Source organism: Haplochromis burtoni, unplaced genomic scaffold (assembly GCF_018398535.1).
Source record: "Haplochromis burtoni strain Fernald_Lab_line unplaced genomic scaffold, NCSU_Asbu1 Contig_95, whole genome shotgun sequence".
Classification (NCBI taxonomy): Eukaryota; Metazoa; Chordata; class Actinopteri; order Cichliformes; family Cichlidae; genus Haplochromis; species Haplochromis burtoni.
In genome coordinates this window covers 877,371-892,749 of record NW_024582456.1, presented here as the reverse complement: position 1 = coordinate 892,749, position 15,379 = coordinate 877,371, and the positions used below count along the sequence as shown (strand labels likewise).

Genomic DNA, 15,379 nt, shown 5'->3' with positions numbered 1-15,379 from the left:
TTTTGGGTTGTGTTTGAGTTCAGCCCTCTGTAAGTTGAACATTTTCATTTCCATCAAACGATGCAGCACCCTTTCGTTCCTAACAGATTACCCAGTCAATGTCAGTATAGCTATCCAGCATGATTTGTTTCCCACTGAGATCTAATGTGATTTCAAACTGGTCATTTAATTTCTTTTAGCTGTGTATTGTTCACTAATTTTAACATATTAATAAAAAAAAATTTTACTCCGTTTTTTTTTGTTTGCTTTTTTTTTAATTTAAAACTAAAAAAAGAATATGCTTGTCTAGCTAATTTGTCTTCCTCTGATGATTTCGCTCATTTTTTAATTTGAGACAGTGTGTCAGCAACAAAAACTGGATTAACATGCGTGCAGTCGTTGGGACGGGTGATGTTTAAAGTCAGTCACACAAACACATGTGCTAAAGATGACATCCTGTGAGAGAGAAGGCCTTCCTCTGTGGTTCTCAAAGTGAGCCATCTGTCAACAAACTCCGACTCAGCAGGGGGTTGTTTGCTAAACAGGACAAAAGCAACTGTTAACAACCAGATGCTGTCGGCATAATGGAGAAATTGTCACAAATGCGAAAGCTGCCGTCCCAGAATAATGTGCCATATGGACAAAAGAAAGTGTTTTAGAACTGCTCGTGTTGGTGGGAGAAATATTTTGTTGGTCAGTAAGAATATCAAAGGAAACATGCCAAATGCTAATCAGGCACTTGATCGTTGGATGGAAGTTGGCATGGTTTGATAAATACATGGCAGTTACCATCAGAAACAAAGATTGATTTGTGACATAAAATAATAAACAAATAGACTGAACTGGACACACATGTTTGAGGAAAATCCTGGAATCTTTCCTGATAGTATTGTCTGTTTGGAAAGGAGTTTAAAAAAGGAAATTGTGCAGCTTTCTAAGTAAACCTTTGTTAAAGTTAAAGTTTATTATCAGACTCTTAAGGGTGTGTATACGGTAAAAAAAAATGTACACAGTCACCATGCACCATCACTCATTAATTAATGAACTGAGCATTTTGGGCACTGCCAGTGTTGTGTTTTAAAAAGCAGGGTTTTAACTGACTGAGAAATTGCAGGAAAAGTGCATGTCCGTATGATACAGGCTTGTCAATCACAAGGTAGGTCTGCACCAAAACACAGCATGCTTTATCCTCATTTTGATTCTACTTGGAGCCATAATTGAAAATAACAGTAATAATAATGACAATAGAAATCAACATCATGCTGCAATCAATTAAATCTACAATCAGAAACTGAGCCTGTGGCTTATCAGAGCTCATAGACGAGGTAGTTTTAAAGTCTCATTACTTGGCAGTGACCCTAAAGCTTTGAAGACTTATTCAAAATAATTACAATAGTCACTGGGATACAAAAACATTTTTGGATCCGTTACAGTTAATTAAAAAATGTTGCTAATATTGACCCAGAGTAAGAAGGTCCCCCTTGGAAGTTCTGCTTCAGTCACAATGGCTGCTGTTGCAAGAGTTTTCTCTTTAGGACTGAGCGGCATATCTTTCCCTTCCAATATCTCTGTTAGTTTTCCAGCAGACTTCCTTACAGTCATACTTGTATGTTTTTATTTTTTGCACTAAACAAGCCAGCACTTGCTGATTGTTTTATACCACTGGTGGTAACTGGTTGTATTTGTTGCAATTTTGTTACCCTCTTTATGAGATATCTTTTAAAAAGGATATTTTTAATATCAACAGATAAATTAGCATTAAAAAAGTCTACAGTTTCTACCTTGTGACAGGAATGTAATTTCTACCACAAAATAACTAAATATCATTCTTGAAAAATATATTTGACAGATCATAAGTCAACTACAAAAGCATTTTAGTTAAAGCTACAGTGTGTAAATTATCCCCAATAGATGTCAGTATGTTGGAGACTGCAGTCAACTGAATTATGTTTTCTTACCCCTCAAAGTTCAAGTGCTTAATACTTGCTACAGTTACATCTATAGTGAGTATATACTGTCAGTATTTAATCAAGCTGTTAATCAGAAGGAAAGTTGTGATTTTTAGTACACTCAAGCCTAACCATAGCTCGAACAATGCTAACCAGCTGTTCTTACTGTTTAGTCAGCTTGTCCTGAGACAGGGCATACAATTATGTATTGTCTGCTGACATAATTGCAACCATATCAGGAGATGAGGCTTGAGGTGAGGAGGAAAAGTATGAATTAAAAATTAGGGTGCATGGTCGAAGAAACAATGACAATAACAAGGAGGTGAGGAAAATATGCACAAATGTTGAATGATCATACACAGTTGGAAAGAGCTGACTTATAAGACGTACTATGTATGTGGTTGATCTTTATCCACTTACATAAAAAGCTATTAGGTGAAAAAGCCATGTCCGTCTCTGCAGCTGTATTAAAGATGGATGGTTTCCAGAAACCAGCGCCTGCTCCTATGTAGTTATAATGGACTATAATGAAAACGCCTCAGATTGCTGGAAGGCCTGATTATACGCTAATTAATGCAGTATTTATATTTATTCTATTATCCTTTAATTTATATCCTTTAAATACCCGAAATCACTATTTGGCATTTAAATTTTCAGTAAATGTCTATGTTTCAACAACTGAAGTGGTGCAGTGTGTTTGCTTACTTACTCATTTTTGATTGAAGGACACGGACTCGAAAGAGGAACCTTGTTTAGGCTTGTATTTTAAATGGGAATGAAAACAGCGTCGGACCGATGCTGGCGTGAGGAAAGCTTCCTGTTTTAAAGGGAGTCTGCTCTGAGTGACTTTCCTCTCTTTTAAAAGTAATTTCGCTAAGACATTTATTTATAATTTAGCAGGTCAAGAAGTGATACATTTGGTAAGTCATGCTGCCATTGATTGCGACACTTGTCGCCATTTTTATAACATAAATATCGTTGCGGTTAGCGTAAGTTAGACAAACGGTCAGCTGAATGGGTCCAGCTAACTAATCAGTATTAGGAGTACATATTATTTTATATGAAGGATTTTAAAACCACTGCGTTAGCCTGTTACTGTGACGTGTCACCTACGATATGAATACTTTTGTCAGCTGTACTCAAGAGATAAGCTTTGATGTCTGCCTTGCGTTCTCTGTTAGACTGACACACCCTCAGCACACAGCATTTCTTTTATGCTTTTTAGGAGCTAACCTAGGATCGCCGAGGCAGAGCCATGCCTTTCCTCCATGGATTTCGCAGGATAATTTATGAGTATCAGCCGCTGGTAGATGCTGTCATGTGTGTTATTGGACTGGAAGAACGACATGACATTGGCGAGGAAAGGTAAAGCTGGCTATTCAGTTACAGTCCTCTCTTGGCAGTGCTACACTGCCGTAATTAATTGAACATGTATCAGATAACAGACAAACATTACATACAAGGTGCTTCTTTCTTCTCCTGTCAGGAGTTCTGAGGAAGAATCCGCAATTTCTAGGTCTCTGGTGGAGCTCCTGGAGCAAGAATCCCAGTCAGAGGTGTTTGTGGAGGGGATCAGCTATGCCCTGTTCAAAATGGCAGAGCGAGGTCTGGTGCAGCCAGCAAAAATCCTCCTACGCTACGGAGCTGATCTCAACTTTGAAGGTTAGTAACAGTTTGGAGTGTGTTTTAGATGATGTGAATGTTTTTTAACTTGACACTGTATACACATTTGTTTATGAAACCTTGCTAAAGAGAGAGAGAGATCATTTTGTGACTGTGCTTAATGTCATTTTTGAAATTTAAAAAAGCAGAGACGAAAGAAACACTCTTCAGCTAAGGTGTGATTGTTGATTTTGAATCATTTGTCCACCAGGGGGCACTCTGCAACTTCATGTTTAGAGCACTACAGACACAACAATGAGTGCATTGTCTTATCTTAAAAAGGACGTAGAAGGTATATCTGATTTTTAAATCATCATATATCAATATCGGTCTTAAAAATCCTATGTTGGTCCGATTCAAATCAAGCGTATGTACCAACAAGCGCAAGCAAGCTGCTACAATACAAAATCTGTAGGATGAGAAAACAAATTAGAATAGTTTTCCTGGCAGTTTGGAGTTCATTCAGTGTCTTGCCATACTAGCACAATTTTCAGCAGCAGTTCCAATATCAGAATCACAATCAGCATACTTTATTAATCCCTAAGGAAATTATGTGGGTTACAGTTGCTCTAGTATAAATAACAGAAACGGACTAGACTATTTAACAATACATTATGTTACAGATTTAAGAAATAGCACAATATATACAAATCACTAAATAATACAAATCAAGGATTGACAGAGGTGATTATAAATAAATATCACCAGTGCTGACAGGAATGTTACAGAGTAGAAAGAGCGTGTGCAAAAAGGATGCAACTATTGCAGTGTTTACAGTGTATTAGATGGAAGAGTTGTACAGGGAGATGGCCGAGGGCAGGATTGATTTCCTGTGTCATTCAGTGATCACGATATGTCATATCATGATACGTGTACTTCAGAACATCAGATTCAGGTCCACTCAGTCTTTTGTCAGTGAGCGTATTACTTAGGCTACGTTCACATTGCAGGCGAAAGCGTATCAAATCCGACTTTTTTGACCCTATGCGACCCATATCCGATCATGGTATGACAGTGTGAACGGCACAAATCCGATATTTTCCAATCCGATCTGGGTCACTTTCGTAAGTGGTACTGAATCCGATACATATCTGATGTTTTAGAAAGCAACTGCTGTTTGAACGGTCATGTCGCATTAAATCCATCTTTTACGTAACTGACACAAGACAGACGCCAATTATCCGTGCCGGAGAAGCGCCCGATAAGACATCATGAACGCTTCCTGGCCATCCCATGTAGATGTTAGTGAAACTGTTGGGAAGACAGTGTTGGAGAAACATGAACATTTTCTTTGTACTGTATAATCTGCAGATTCTGACAGACATTTCCAACTATCCTTTGAAGCACCGCTCCTCTCTAAAACAGCAATAAGGATATTTATTAGGCCATATGTAAATAACAAAATAATTTTATAACTTAAAGCAAAATTGGGAAACGTAAAGTCCAAAACAAGTCTTTATATTAAGGGCCATCAGTCAAACAATACTGTTTGGTCTGGATCTAAACAGAGCGCGTTGTGTGTGACGTCTTCTTTTGCGCATGCGGGCCGCTTTGAGGGTTCACACTAGAGCACGTTTGCTGTCACGTTTTATTTGTAGTGTGAACAAGCAGACAAAAAAAAAATCGGATTTGATCAAAAAATCTTAATTGAGCATTAAGACCTGCAGTGTGAACGTAGCCTAAAATGTGTGTTCAAGCATCATAAGTGAACTGATGTAGGCCCAGACTGCAGGAAGGGACATCACTAGGAGATGGCAGATGTCATTAGCAGCAGCTTCTGTGGTTCAAGCTCCAGGTCACGATGCTGGCAGCACCACATTTTTACAGGAGTCTCCACTGCTCTGGATAGTTTACCTTCTGTTTTCAAAAGCTGAAAAAACAATGTGTGTGTCATTTCTGTGCTACTGATTTGGTTGCTGACACAAAACCAAATCCAACACTCCCAGTATGCCGGTAAGCAACAGAAATGTTGGTTAGGTAATGAACTATAGCCAGTTATTTGCCTTCAAACATATTTGCATCACGTTATTAATGACAGGGCTGCTTTAAGAATTCTTTCACAGGAGTGGCCATATGGGTGGCACACTAAACACAGAATTTCTAGTTTTTATTATGCTGTTGTTAAATATTGGATACTTGAAAAATATGGCAAAAAATAGATAAAGAAAAGAATTATATGCCTAGTTAATTTCATGCTATTAAAGTTTATATCACTGAAAATGGGTGCATGTGAAAACCAAATAAGCAAATTTTGGGGGGTGGCCAGTGCCCCCCCCCTGGCTGAATAGCACATTTGTTTCTTGTAACTGAAATTTTGCAAGCTGTTGCAAATGATCTTCAAAGTGCTGAAGAGTGTTTTTGGCTTTCTAGCATTCATCTCATTCCCTCCTGCAATAGTCCATTTTCTCTTAATACACAGATTGTGTTTAATGACTGATACAAACAGGAGACCACTGCCATTTTTCTACATGTAACAAATAGTTGCACATGCATAACGAGCCAGTTATCGTCTGTATATACTAGTGGGAAGTGCAGCATGTTTTTCTACTGTGATTAAACCTTCCAGACTAAGCCTAACTATGCTGTGGTGACCTCTGCTGGTTTCAGGCATGTGTTTTTCCCAAGGGTATGATTAGGGATTTCTTGCAGAGGCTGCTTCATTCACCTCTCACATTTCATAAAGTCCTCTGGCGAGAAACAAATGCTCCCACATACCATGCAGTACACCTCACATTTAGCTGTTTTTCAAGTGTTTACTTCCTGTCTCTTCATGTCTTTTCATGATCTCTCCTTTTGCTTGTCTTTTACAGTTTTTCTTTTATTGCTCATGTTCTCTGTTTGGTTTTATACTCTGCATGTAAGTGTACAGTAACTTTTATAGCTTTGCCCACACTCATTTAGGAACAGTGCTTGTCAAATTGTCAAATCCTCGCCTGTCTGTTGCTTTTCATCTCTTTAATGAAGACTTTGTTTTATACACAAAATATTTGTTTTCATTTCTCAAGACCCAGTTTCATACTACAATCCACTACACATAGCAGTTTTGAGGAACAGGCCAAACATGGTGAAGCTGCTGGCCGGGCACGGAGCAGACATTGAAAAGAGGGACAGAGTGAGTAAAGAGGAATCCATGACTTCTCTTTTGATTGATTCTGTCTGTCTTTTTTTTTTTTTTTTTTTTATCAGTAGAGGAATTCTACGTAAACTCTGTTATTTCTGTAGATTCATGAGAGCAGTCCCTTGGACCTTGCCAGTGAGGAGTCAGAGAGACTGCCCTGCCTGCTCGCCTTGCTGGACCTGGGTGCTGATGTGAATGCAAGGGATAAACACGGTGAGTTTACGATGGCCAAGCTTAATTGTAAAATTTCCATTCATACCCTTATTCAGTCATTCTGAAAGGCGATTGCTTTGATGTTGTCTTCAAAGGAAAAACACCTTTGCTCCATGCCTTGGCGAGCAGCGATGGAATCACCGTGCACAACACGGAGAACATCCAGCTGCTACTTGAGAGAGGTACTGACTCTAAAACGCACTCCAGGCACTTTTCCTTCTCATCTGCTTTTGGTCATTCAAATTCTTCCTCAAGCGGCATCACAGCTAAAATGCTGCACACAGGCTTTTTGCCACCTGCGCTCATTTTGAACCTGGAATAAACCATGGATCTGATTCTTAACAGAAAATTGAAAGTGGAGCAGAGCTAGTGCTGAGATCCCAGCATGAAGCGACTGACTAGTGACTTTTTTTTTAACCATAAAAGGTTTCATCTTCTGTAGGCAGAAGCTTAAATTTATCATTAAACTTCTCACACTTACAAGTATTTTCATGTGCAGAGTGACTATAGGGTTGGGACTTTTTTCTTTTTTGATCTCGTCTGGTTCAGGTTTTTTGTTAAACAAGTGTAATAAACACTTAAGTTTGTCCTTCAAAAGGCCAAACAAGGCTTGGACATTTTTGTGAAAACCAATGAATTTTACATTACATAAAAAACCCTGCGCATGACAATGTTTTGTATTTTTTATTTGGGCTCAAAAGTGGCCCCCAGCTATTACTGACATTTTCACTGTGGCCAATTCTGGTTTAGCGTTTTTTGTTTTTTTTTCCTTTAAGTGTAATTCAAGAGTGGATTTTAGTTTTCTACTTCTCAAAGACAAATGGGGATTTCCAGCATTACAGGATGCGTAGTCATCAACATCAACACTAAAGATTTTTTTTATGGTCCAGCAGGGGTAGCTAATTGTCTGTCCGCTCCAGTCCAGGCACGGTCCATCTGCCTGCAGTGAGCCACTCTTGCTGGTGATGTTACTGGTCCATCAGTCAGCTGCAGAGAAGAGCGAAGTTCTAACATACAAAGTGTTGACGTGAAACAGAGTGTTAAGCCTCTGCCTGTGCTTTTCATGTCTCTTTGTTATGCAATAATATCAGTATTGGAAAAGCGGTAATTTCTTGAAAAGTTGAAATTGTTATTTTCCATCTAATTTTTCTAATTATAACATTTCACAAATTTATTTAAGATTACGTTTATTAGCTCTTCAAACGATTGTAAGGATAAAATACATATAATGTAGTAAACAAATGATACAACAATACGACAATACCTTTGACATCTAAATAATTGACTATAGAAGAAGAACATTATCCAAGCATCCGTCCGTTTTCTTCCACTTGTCCAATTCAGAGTTGCGGTGTGTTTAAATCGCAGCTGTCATAGGGGAAAGGGGCAGATCCGTGGGCAGGACTCCAGTCTGTCGCAGGGTTAAACGATATGGAAAAGTTAAAAATTAATTTCAGATACTCTCATATGGAAAAGAAATAGAAAAAACTTATAAAAGACTTGCATAAGATGTGGCCTACTTCATATAGTGAATCATATAAGGCTTATATGATTTACTCATGAAAGTGGCCACTTCCATATATAGTTTTAGTAAGTATCCAAAACATACAAGTTTCATTTATATAATTTTTCAAGGGATCTTGTATCTGTTTTCACTCTTATATGCTTTTCATACAAGTTTCACACAAGACAGATACAAACTTTATAGGATTTATATATATCTTTTCCATATGGGCTGTATTGGTATTATATGCTTAAAATAAAGAAGGTATAAAAGACAGACCGCTCACTGTGAAATGGATTGCCTACATTTTCAAATTAACCATACAGTTGTCCAGAACAAAATAAGAGTCATTTTTATTTTAATAATTGTAAAAGTAGTACAAAGTTTATCACACCGTCCACCTCAGCCTCCTCTTGCATCCGTCCTGCGGTCTCTCTCTCATCCATCGTCCACACTGCTCCGTCTCAACTCTGCAGCCTTTCACCTCATCAGCTCTGCTCTCCAGGCCATGATACCCACACGTTTCAGCTGCTCTGCTCCAGATTTCACTTTTTATTTGATTAGTTCTCCACACTCTGGACTCTGTTCACTCAGCTACCATTCTCTGCTGCTCCACATCTCAGTATCCCACCCTGGCCTGTTCAGCCCTGCAGTCATTGTTCATCTTTTATCTAACCACAGTCTCCTATATAGCTCTGGGTCATCATAAAACAACCTTCATATCAAAATGTGTGTAAACAGTAAATGTTACTAGGAAACTCGACACGCATTGGTTTTTATTTTACATCAAAATATGATGATGATGATGATAATATATTATTAGATTATTGTTATTATCAGAATCATGCTGAGTAGATTTATTTATTTGCATGTAGTTGAATTAAGAATGTATTCAGCCTTTATTAAAAATGTTGCTAATTTAAAAGATCAACCGTTACTTTGGAAGAGTCACATGAAAAAGATCTAAATTAGGATGTCAGTTTTTTGGCTGCACAAGGTTAACATAAGCCCTGCTGTCACTTATTAAACACTGGAAGAGCAAAGTGTATTTGGAAATAATGGAGGGATAAAGATCAAAAGCCAAACGGTATTTGCACAGCAAGAGAAACTGTGCAAATACACACAGCAAAAGAGGCCAGCTCATGTTTTTAGTTTGACTCTCAAGTTATCTGAAACCGTTCTGAACACCAGGGAGGGCCTGTATCTGATGCTAGCAATTTGCATGATAATAGATGTGGGATTAGTTTTTGGAGCCTAAGCCTAAAAATGAGAATAGGTTGTTTTGTTTTTTTAAACACGCAAATAGATATAACAGGACGTACTCTACTAAGACTGTTCAAATAACCCCTAAATTAACCAGTAAATACTGAGTTGTCTCAGTTTCAAAAGTGTTACAAATTTAAGCCTGTGTTGTAATCTGGATAAGTGCTGAGAGATGCTTCCTTTTCCAAAGGTGCTGACGTTCATGCTGCGACTGTAGACGGTGAAACAGTCGAGTCGTCGTTGGTGTTTCTGGTGAAGGAGGCGCTGGGGGCTTCGGTGGAGGATGCTGCTCAGATTGGTAACTTCTGCCTGAAAACCACACAGCTACTGCTGGCTCACGGCGTGGACCCCAGCTGCTGTCTGAATGAGGATGGCGAGCCTTCCCTGACGCAGACGAGCCTGGAGTACTTTGACCTGCTCTTCCCCTTGGCTGTGCTCTTAATTCAGAGCGGCGCGTCTTTGGTTTGCTCCAATCACAGTGACTCCTGTTGGTCAGGTTATAGCCTTCTCTTCCAGAGGCTCCAAACAGCCCTGCAGCAGTGCTCTGATCAAACTCACGCAGCCGAGCTCTTGGAGCAGGCAGAGATGTTGCTTGACCTGGTAAAGGTTCACAGCCCCAGGCTGCATCTCTCTTGCGGGCTGCAGCTCCCCATGCCTGGTCAGGAGTCTCACCCGTACGCTCAGGCTCTACTAAACCTGCACAAGCACGTAGCAGAGCGTGAAGCAAGCCCCCCTGCTCTGCGATGCCTCTGTAGGGCGTTTATAAGGAACCGCCTGAAGCCCTGGCCACTGGAAGACAGAGTCAAAGCCTTACCACTACCAGACAGACTCAAATACTTTCTTCTTCCCGAGCACACGTACACTCCAAAGTCTGGCTGGGACTGCTTCAAGCCCCAGCAGAGCCAGCGCTGACGGTATAAACTGCTTACTACTATTTGTGTTGCTTAAAATCTGAAGTGAAAGACTGAACAAACTCTGTAATAATTTGTGTAAAATATTTGAGGATGTGATAAGTGAAGCGAAGTCTAACATATCATTGAGGCCTTTGTTTAATTTCCAAATCTGTGTTGCCTGTGCCAAATTTACAGACAAAATTGTGTATATGTTTACTTTACAAATACAACATTGTAAGTACAGATTAGTCTTTGAGTTGTCACTGCCACAGTGAAATGCTGTAGAGGTGAAACATATAGACACGTTTATTTAAAAAATAAAATAAAATAAAAAATGCAGCACAATATGAAAGCCACCAGATGGCAGTGTTGCTCCTGCATTTTCAAAGGTAGCTCAGACTTTGGAAGACTTAACTATTCACAGTGCAACCTATTGAAGTTGTTCCAGCACAGTAGGGTCCATCTATATTTTAGATCCTCAACGTGACGGTGATATACTGTAGAATTTGTGTAACTTCAAGCTTAATATGAAGATGTAATGACAACAATAATAACAATTAATAAAAACTTCCACCACCTGTGACCTCATTGCTTTGTGTAGCAGTTTTTGTTTTGCGTTTGTTTACACATTAGTGCTTATAATTTCCCAGGTAGTGGCAGTGCAGTGCTGAATGTGACTGTGACAGTGTACCGGTAAATAACAGGATAATTGGTGGTACATGTTTTCCTCATGGATGCGCTCAAACCACAAGCATGATTCGAGTGGTTGCTAAAATAAGGCACAGCAGAAGGAGCGCGCCCCTAGATGTGTATGTGACATAATGTAGCTTTGGTGGCTGCTGAGGTGGAAAGTTTTACCTGGCTTTTTTTTTTTTTTTTTTTTTAATGCTTATGGTTAAATTCTGATGAATTGAGGGCCCAGTATACCCCCCTTTACACTCTCGCACTTGTGCTAAACCCATTCTTTCCACCCATGGCTTTGGTAACAGGCAAACAAGTCTGTAAAGAAGCAAGCGATGATGGTACAGGGAACCGTTGCTTACATATGTGTATGCATCCATGCGTGTGTGAGTAGCAAACTAAATAGGACATTGTGTTATACAACTAACCCCTTCCTGACATTGCTGAAGCTGGAGTGGCTCCAAGGCTTGCAGGCGCTCCAGCTCCTCTTGGTTATCTAGGTCACAGCCTCTGAGGAGAAGAGCCGCAGCAGCAGCAGCAGCCCTGCATGACACACGCTTCACTCTCCTGTCTGTCTGAATCTCCCTGCACACTCTTGACAAAACCTCAACACTGGCCCTGGTCGAATGAGGGGAAGAGTGGGAGGGAGATGCAGGAGGCAGAACAGTGGAGGGGAAAAAAAAAGACATTAAAGATACAGAGACGCCATATGTGGAATGGTTGTGAGAGCGGTCGTCATGGAGGACACATGGAAATGGTAATATTGGGCTGAATTTATACTATACATTGGCAGCAGGAACATAATCCGCCCGACCAAAAATGACAACAGTGGTGGTGGGGGGAGTTTTAAAAAAAAAAAAGGAACAGGCTTCTTCCATAAAGTCCAATCCTTTTGCTTGTAGAAGGTGATAGAATAGAGATAGTAGGGGGCGGGGAGGGAGAGGTCTAAGGCAGCATTCTCCATCCAGCATTTATTGGAAAACGGTGCGAGTGAAGCTCTGTACTGAAATTAGTTATTGATCTATTCTCTCCCTGAAGCCCATGGGTCTTTCCCCACCGCACCTGCTCATTCTCTCATAGCCTTCTTTCACCACGGCTCATTATATCCTTCAACCTCTGCTGCGAACTGCTGCGTGTTTTTGCTTGTTTTGTAGTTCCTTTATTCACTTCAGACCACTCTGTCTGAGAGACAAGAGCTTCCAAAACAATTCTACAGAGTTCAATATCAGAATGGATTTATGAGGGGCAGGTGCCATTAGAGCTGCATGTTTTATAAATGAAAAAAGTGACTTATAGAATGTTGAAATAAAGAAAAATATGAAATCTCTTATTTCATGCTTGGGATGTTGACATATTTATTCAAAGATAATTATTTTTGCTAATTGCTTTTGCAATTCTGTATTTCTTTTAGCCTTAAACAGTCGCTGACACCATCAGTTTCTTTTGAACTCTTTAGCAGAACACACTAAAGGATACAGGAATACCTGAAATATCTGATGCCAGGAAAGGAAATATCAGAAATCTTCAAGAAATTCATTTTATTGATATAAATCCACATTTTCCAAAGAAATACTTTTTTGCATGCAAGAACCACATAAAGGTACTGTGATCAAAATTACATATATGACTTTATATTTCCCTTCATGTCTGTGCTCCCTGGCTGAGTTCCCAGCTTGCCCTTAACCTTTTCATTAACCACTACTTCACCAGCTGAGAGACGTTCCGGTCTAGCCGGGGCCTTTTCCTCTGTGGAGAGCAGCCTGTGCAGGATCTCCTTGTCTTCCACTAGACAATGTCTAGACGCGGGATAATTGCAGACATCACTGAACACTCAGCTGCTGCCTGAAGCCTCATGGGAGTTGAGGTGGACTTTGGAGGGAAATGGCCAGCAGTCAGTGAAGGGGTTGGGAGCTGGAGGGGGTTCCACACCGTGCAGTCACACCCCTTTAGATTGTGTGTTTGTGTGTTTTGTTTTGGCTTCACTTATCTTTTTGCCCAGGTATCTTTATATCGTGTGTGTTTGATTGGTGAGAAGAAGAGTGTGGGAGAGGGAAAGAGAGCGTAGACATCAAAACACACAGCGCTCATACCCACAGATGTGGTGACTTCATCAGACAAACATGTACCCCTTCCTCTCGCTCTGCTGAAGTGCACCGAAATTAATGGCTGCTAACACCAAGATGAATTTGGATACCAACGTATTTCTTACAATCGTGCTGCATTCCAGACTGTATATACTTTATCTGTTGCCTTCACACAAGACTCTTGAACGTGTAGCTTTGACTCGGTGCTGGGATATTGTGTGCGTGTGTTTGTGCACATCCTCTTATGGAGGGGAGGGGACTGCTGGTTGGTCAGAGCGAGAGAGAGAGAGATGGTTGCAGGCCATGGGGTTCATATCGAGCTGGTGGGACTTGATCTCAATGGGGCTTGATTGGATGTAGGACAGCTGAATCCTGTTGGGGCAAGCCACCTTCCTCATTGTGCTCCAGGTGCTGGTTCCTGCTTTAGAGCGGCACACTCTGACTTGAGTCCTTCCATCATGAACAAATATTTTATCTGTTTTCAGCTTTTACCATGGACGCCCCCCGCCCTTTTTTTTTTCATAGATACTGTTCCAAAATCTGTTTGTGCACCAGTAGGGTTTTTAAAGCCTCGACTTTGGAAACAGAGTAACTCAGACAAGTAACCAGAGCAGCACTGACACAAAACTTGTTTTCCTCTTTGAGGGAGAGCCGTTACTGAAAGTGTATAATGCGGACAACTTTTCAGCCTCACAATCCAGCTCCTATTTTAGAAGCCCTCCAGTCCACCACCCTCTGCATTTCTACAACAACTGACGCCATTTCACAGAAATTCCAGACTACTGGCGCCTGAGCTCAGCCTCCAAGAAGGACATGATGAATAGGACACACCCTTGGTATTCTAGTGAATGGTACGATATATGGCACACTGCGGTGTTACAGCCCAGATTCACTGCAGCCTTTAGCTCTTTTCAGTGCCGTTTTTCTCCCATTTTTATTTATTTATTTATTGTAATTATTATTTTTAAAGGGGTTCGAATTTGAGTGAAATGCACTGAGGCACCAGTAAGGCGAGCTCCAGCTCTTTCCAGCGCTTGGTTCCTGATCCACCTCTTTGTTGTGGTCTATGCATGCCTGCTCCAGTCACATGACTGCGTTTCTATGGCAACTCGGGTTTGAGTAATCATTTGCGTTACGACCTTTATTCCCTTGAGGAAAGGGGAGGGGGAGGTTAGACTGAGCCTGTAGAAAGAGGGAGCAAGAGGGAAAGAGAAAAGAAAGGCAGAAGGGGAGCGGCGGAGAGGCACAGGGAAGGGAAAATAGAGGGGAAAATGTTGCCCTTACTTGCCTGTATATATTTTATATCGTATCTTAACTGCTTAGCAGCTTTTTTCCTCGCACCGTTCAGCAGATGGGAATAAATAAAAAAAGAAAAACCTGCCACTAAACACTGGGTTGTGTGCTTCAGTTTCGCCATAATGGCTTGTATTTTGTGACTCACTCTGTGACTAGGGCAGAAAAGTGAGTTTAGTTGCAGAGAGGCAGGCATGCATGTTTCATAAGGGCACACACACACACACACACACACACACACACACACACACACACACACACACACACACACCTCCCCTTCACTTCTTCTCAGAGGAAAGGCAGCTCTGTGCCACATGTGCAAGTCTCAGCAGAAACAGATTATGTATGTTCCTGTTTCTTGCTCTCCCGGCTGCGTTGTCATGGTAACCGAGCTCGTTCGCCACTGTTGTCTCTCTCTCTCTTTCTCTCCACTGTTGGATGATTCAACCCATCAGTTGGGTTGTGTCATCTCCTAGATGGAGTTTGTAGCTCTCACTTCTCCTAAATGGGAGTTGCTCAGTTTGTGCTCCTGTTCCAGTTTGATTTTACTTTAATATAAAAGCAAAACAAGGCGTATATAATAATAATAATAATAATAATAATAATAATAATAATAATAATAATAATAATAATAATAATAATAATAATAATAATAAATTGTGTGCCAATATATCTGTGAAGGGTGGAGCCAGTGGGTGGATTTTGTGGGTGCCTTCTAACAGCAGTATGGGGGGGGGGGG

At 40.4% G+C, this 15,379-nt stretch overlaps 1 protein-coding gene and 1 long non-coding RNA gene across 2 annotated transcripts in view; one reads left to right on the top strand and one right to left on the bottom strand.

The window, feature by feature from the left end:
- Window positions 1-2,698: 2,698 nt before the first annotated feature.
- asb6 (ankyrin repeat and SOCS box containing 6) lies at window positions 2,699-11,169 on the top strand. Its single transcript, XM_005926935.3, has 7 exons — window positions 2,699-2,848; window positions 3,154-3,293; window positions 3,415-3,590; window positions 6,596-6,702; window positions 6,813-6,921; window positions 7,017-7,103; window positions 9,879-11,169. The coding sequence occupies exons 2-7, from the start codon at window positions 3,184-3,186 to the stop codon at window positions 10,598-10,600; spliced, it is 1,311 nt and encodes a 436-aa protein (XP_005926997.1). The 5' UTR covers window positions 2,699-2,848; window positions 3,154-3,183; the 3' UTR covers window positions 10,601-11,169.
- LOC121814870 overlaps window positions 7,090-15,379 on the bottom strand; it is a 14,143-nt gene continuing 5,853 nt past the window's right edge. Inside the window, exons 2-3 of the long non-coding RNA XR_006054622.1 lie at window positions 8,820-11,880; window positions 7,090-8,332 (exon numbers count right to left, since the gene is read on the bottom strand). This is a non-coding gene — a long non-coding RNA (uncharacterized LOC121814870). The remainder of the gene's footprint in view (window positions 8,333-8,819; window positions 11,881-15,379) is intronic.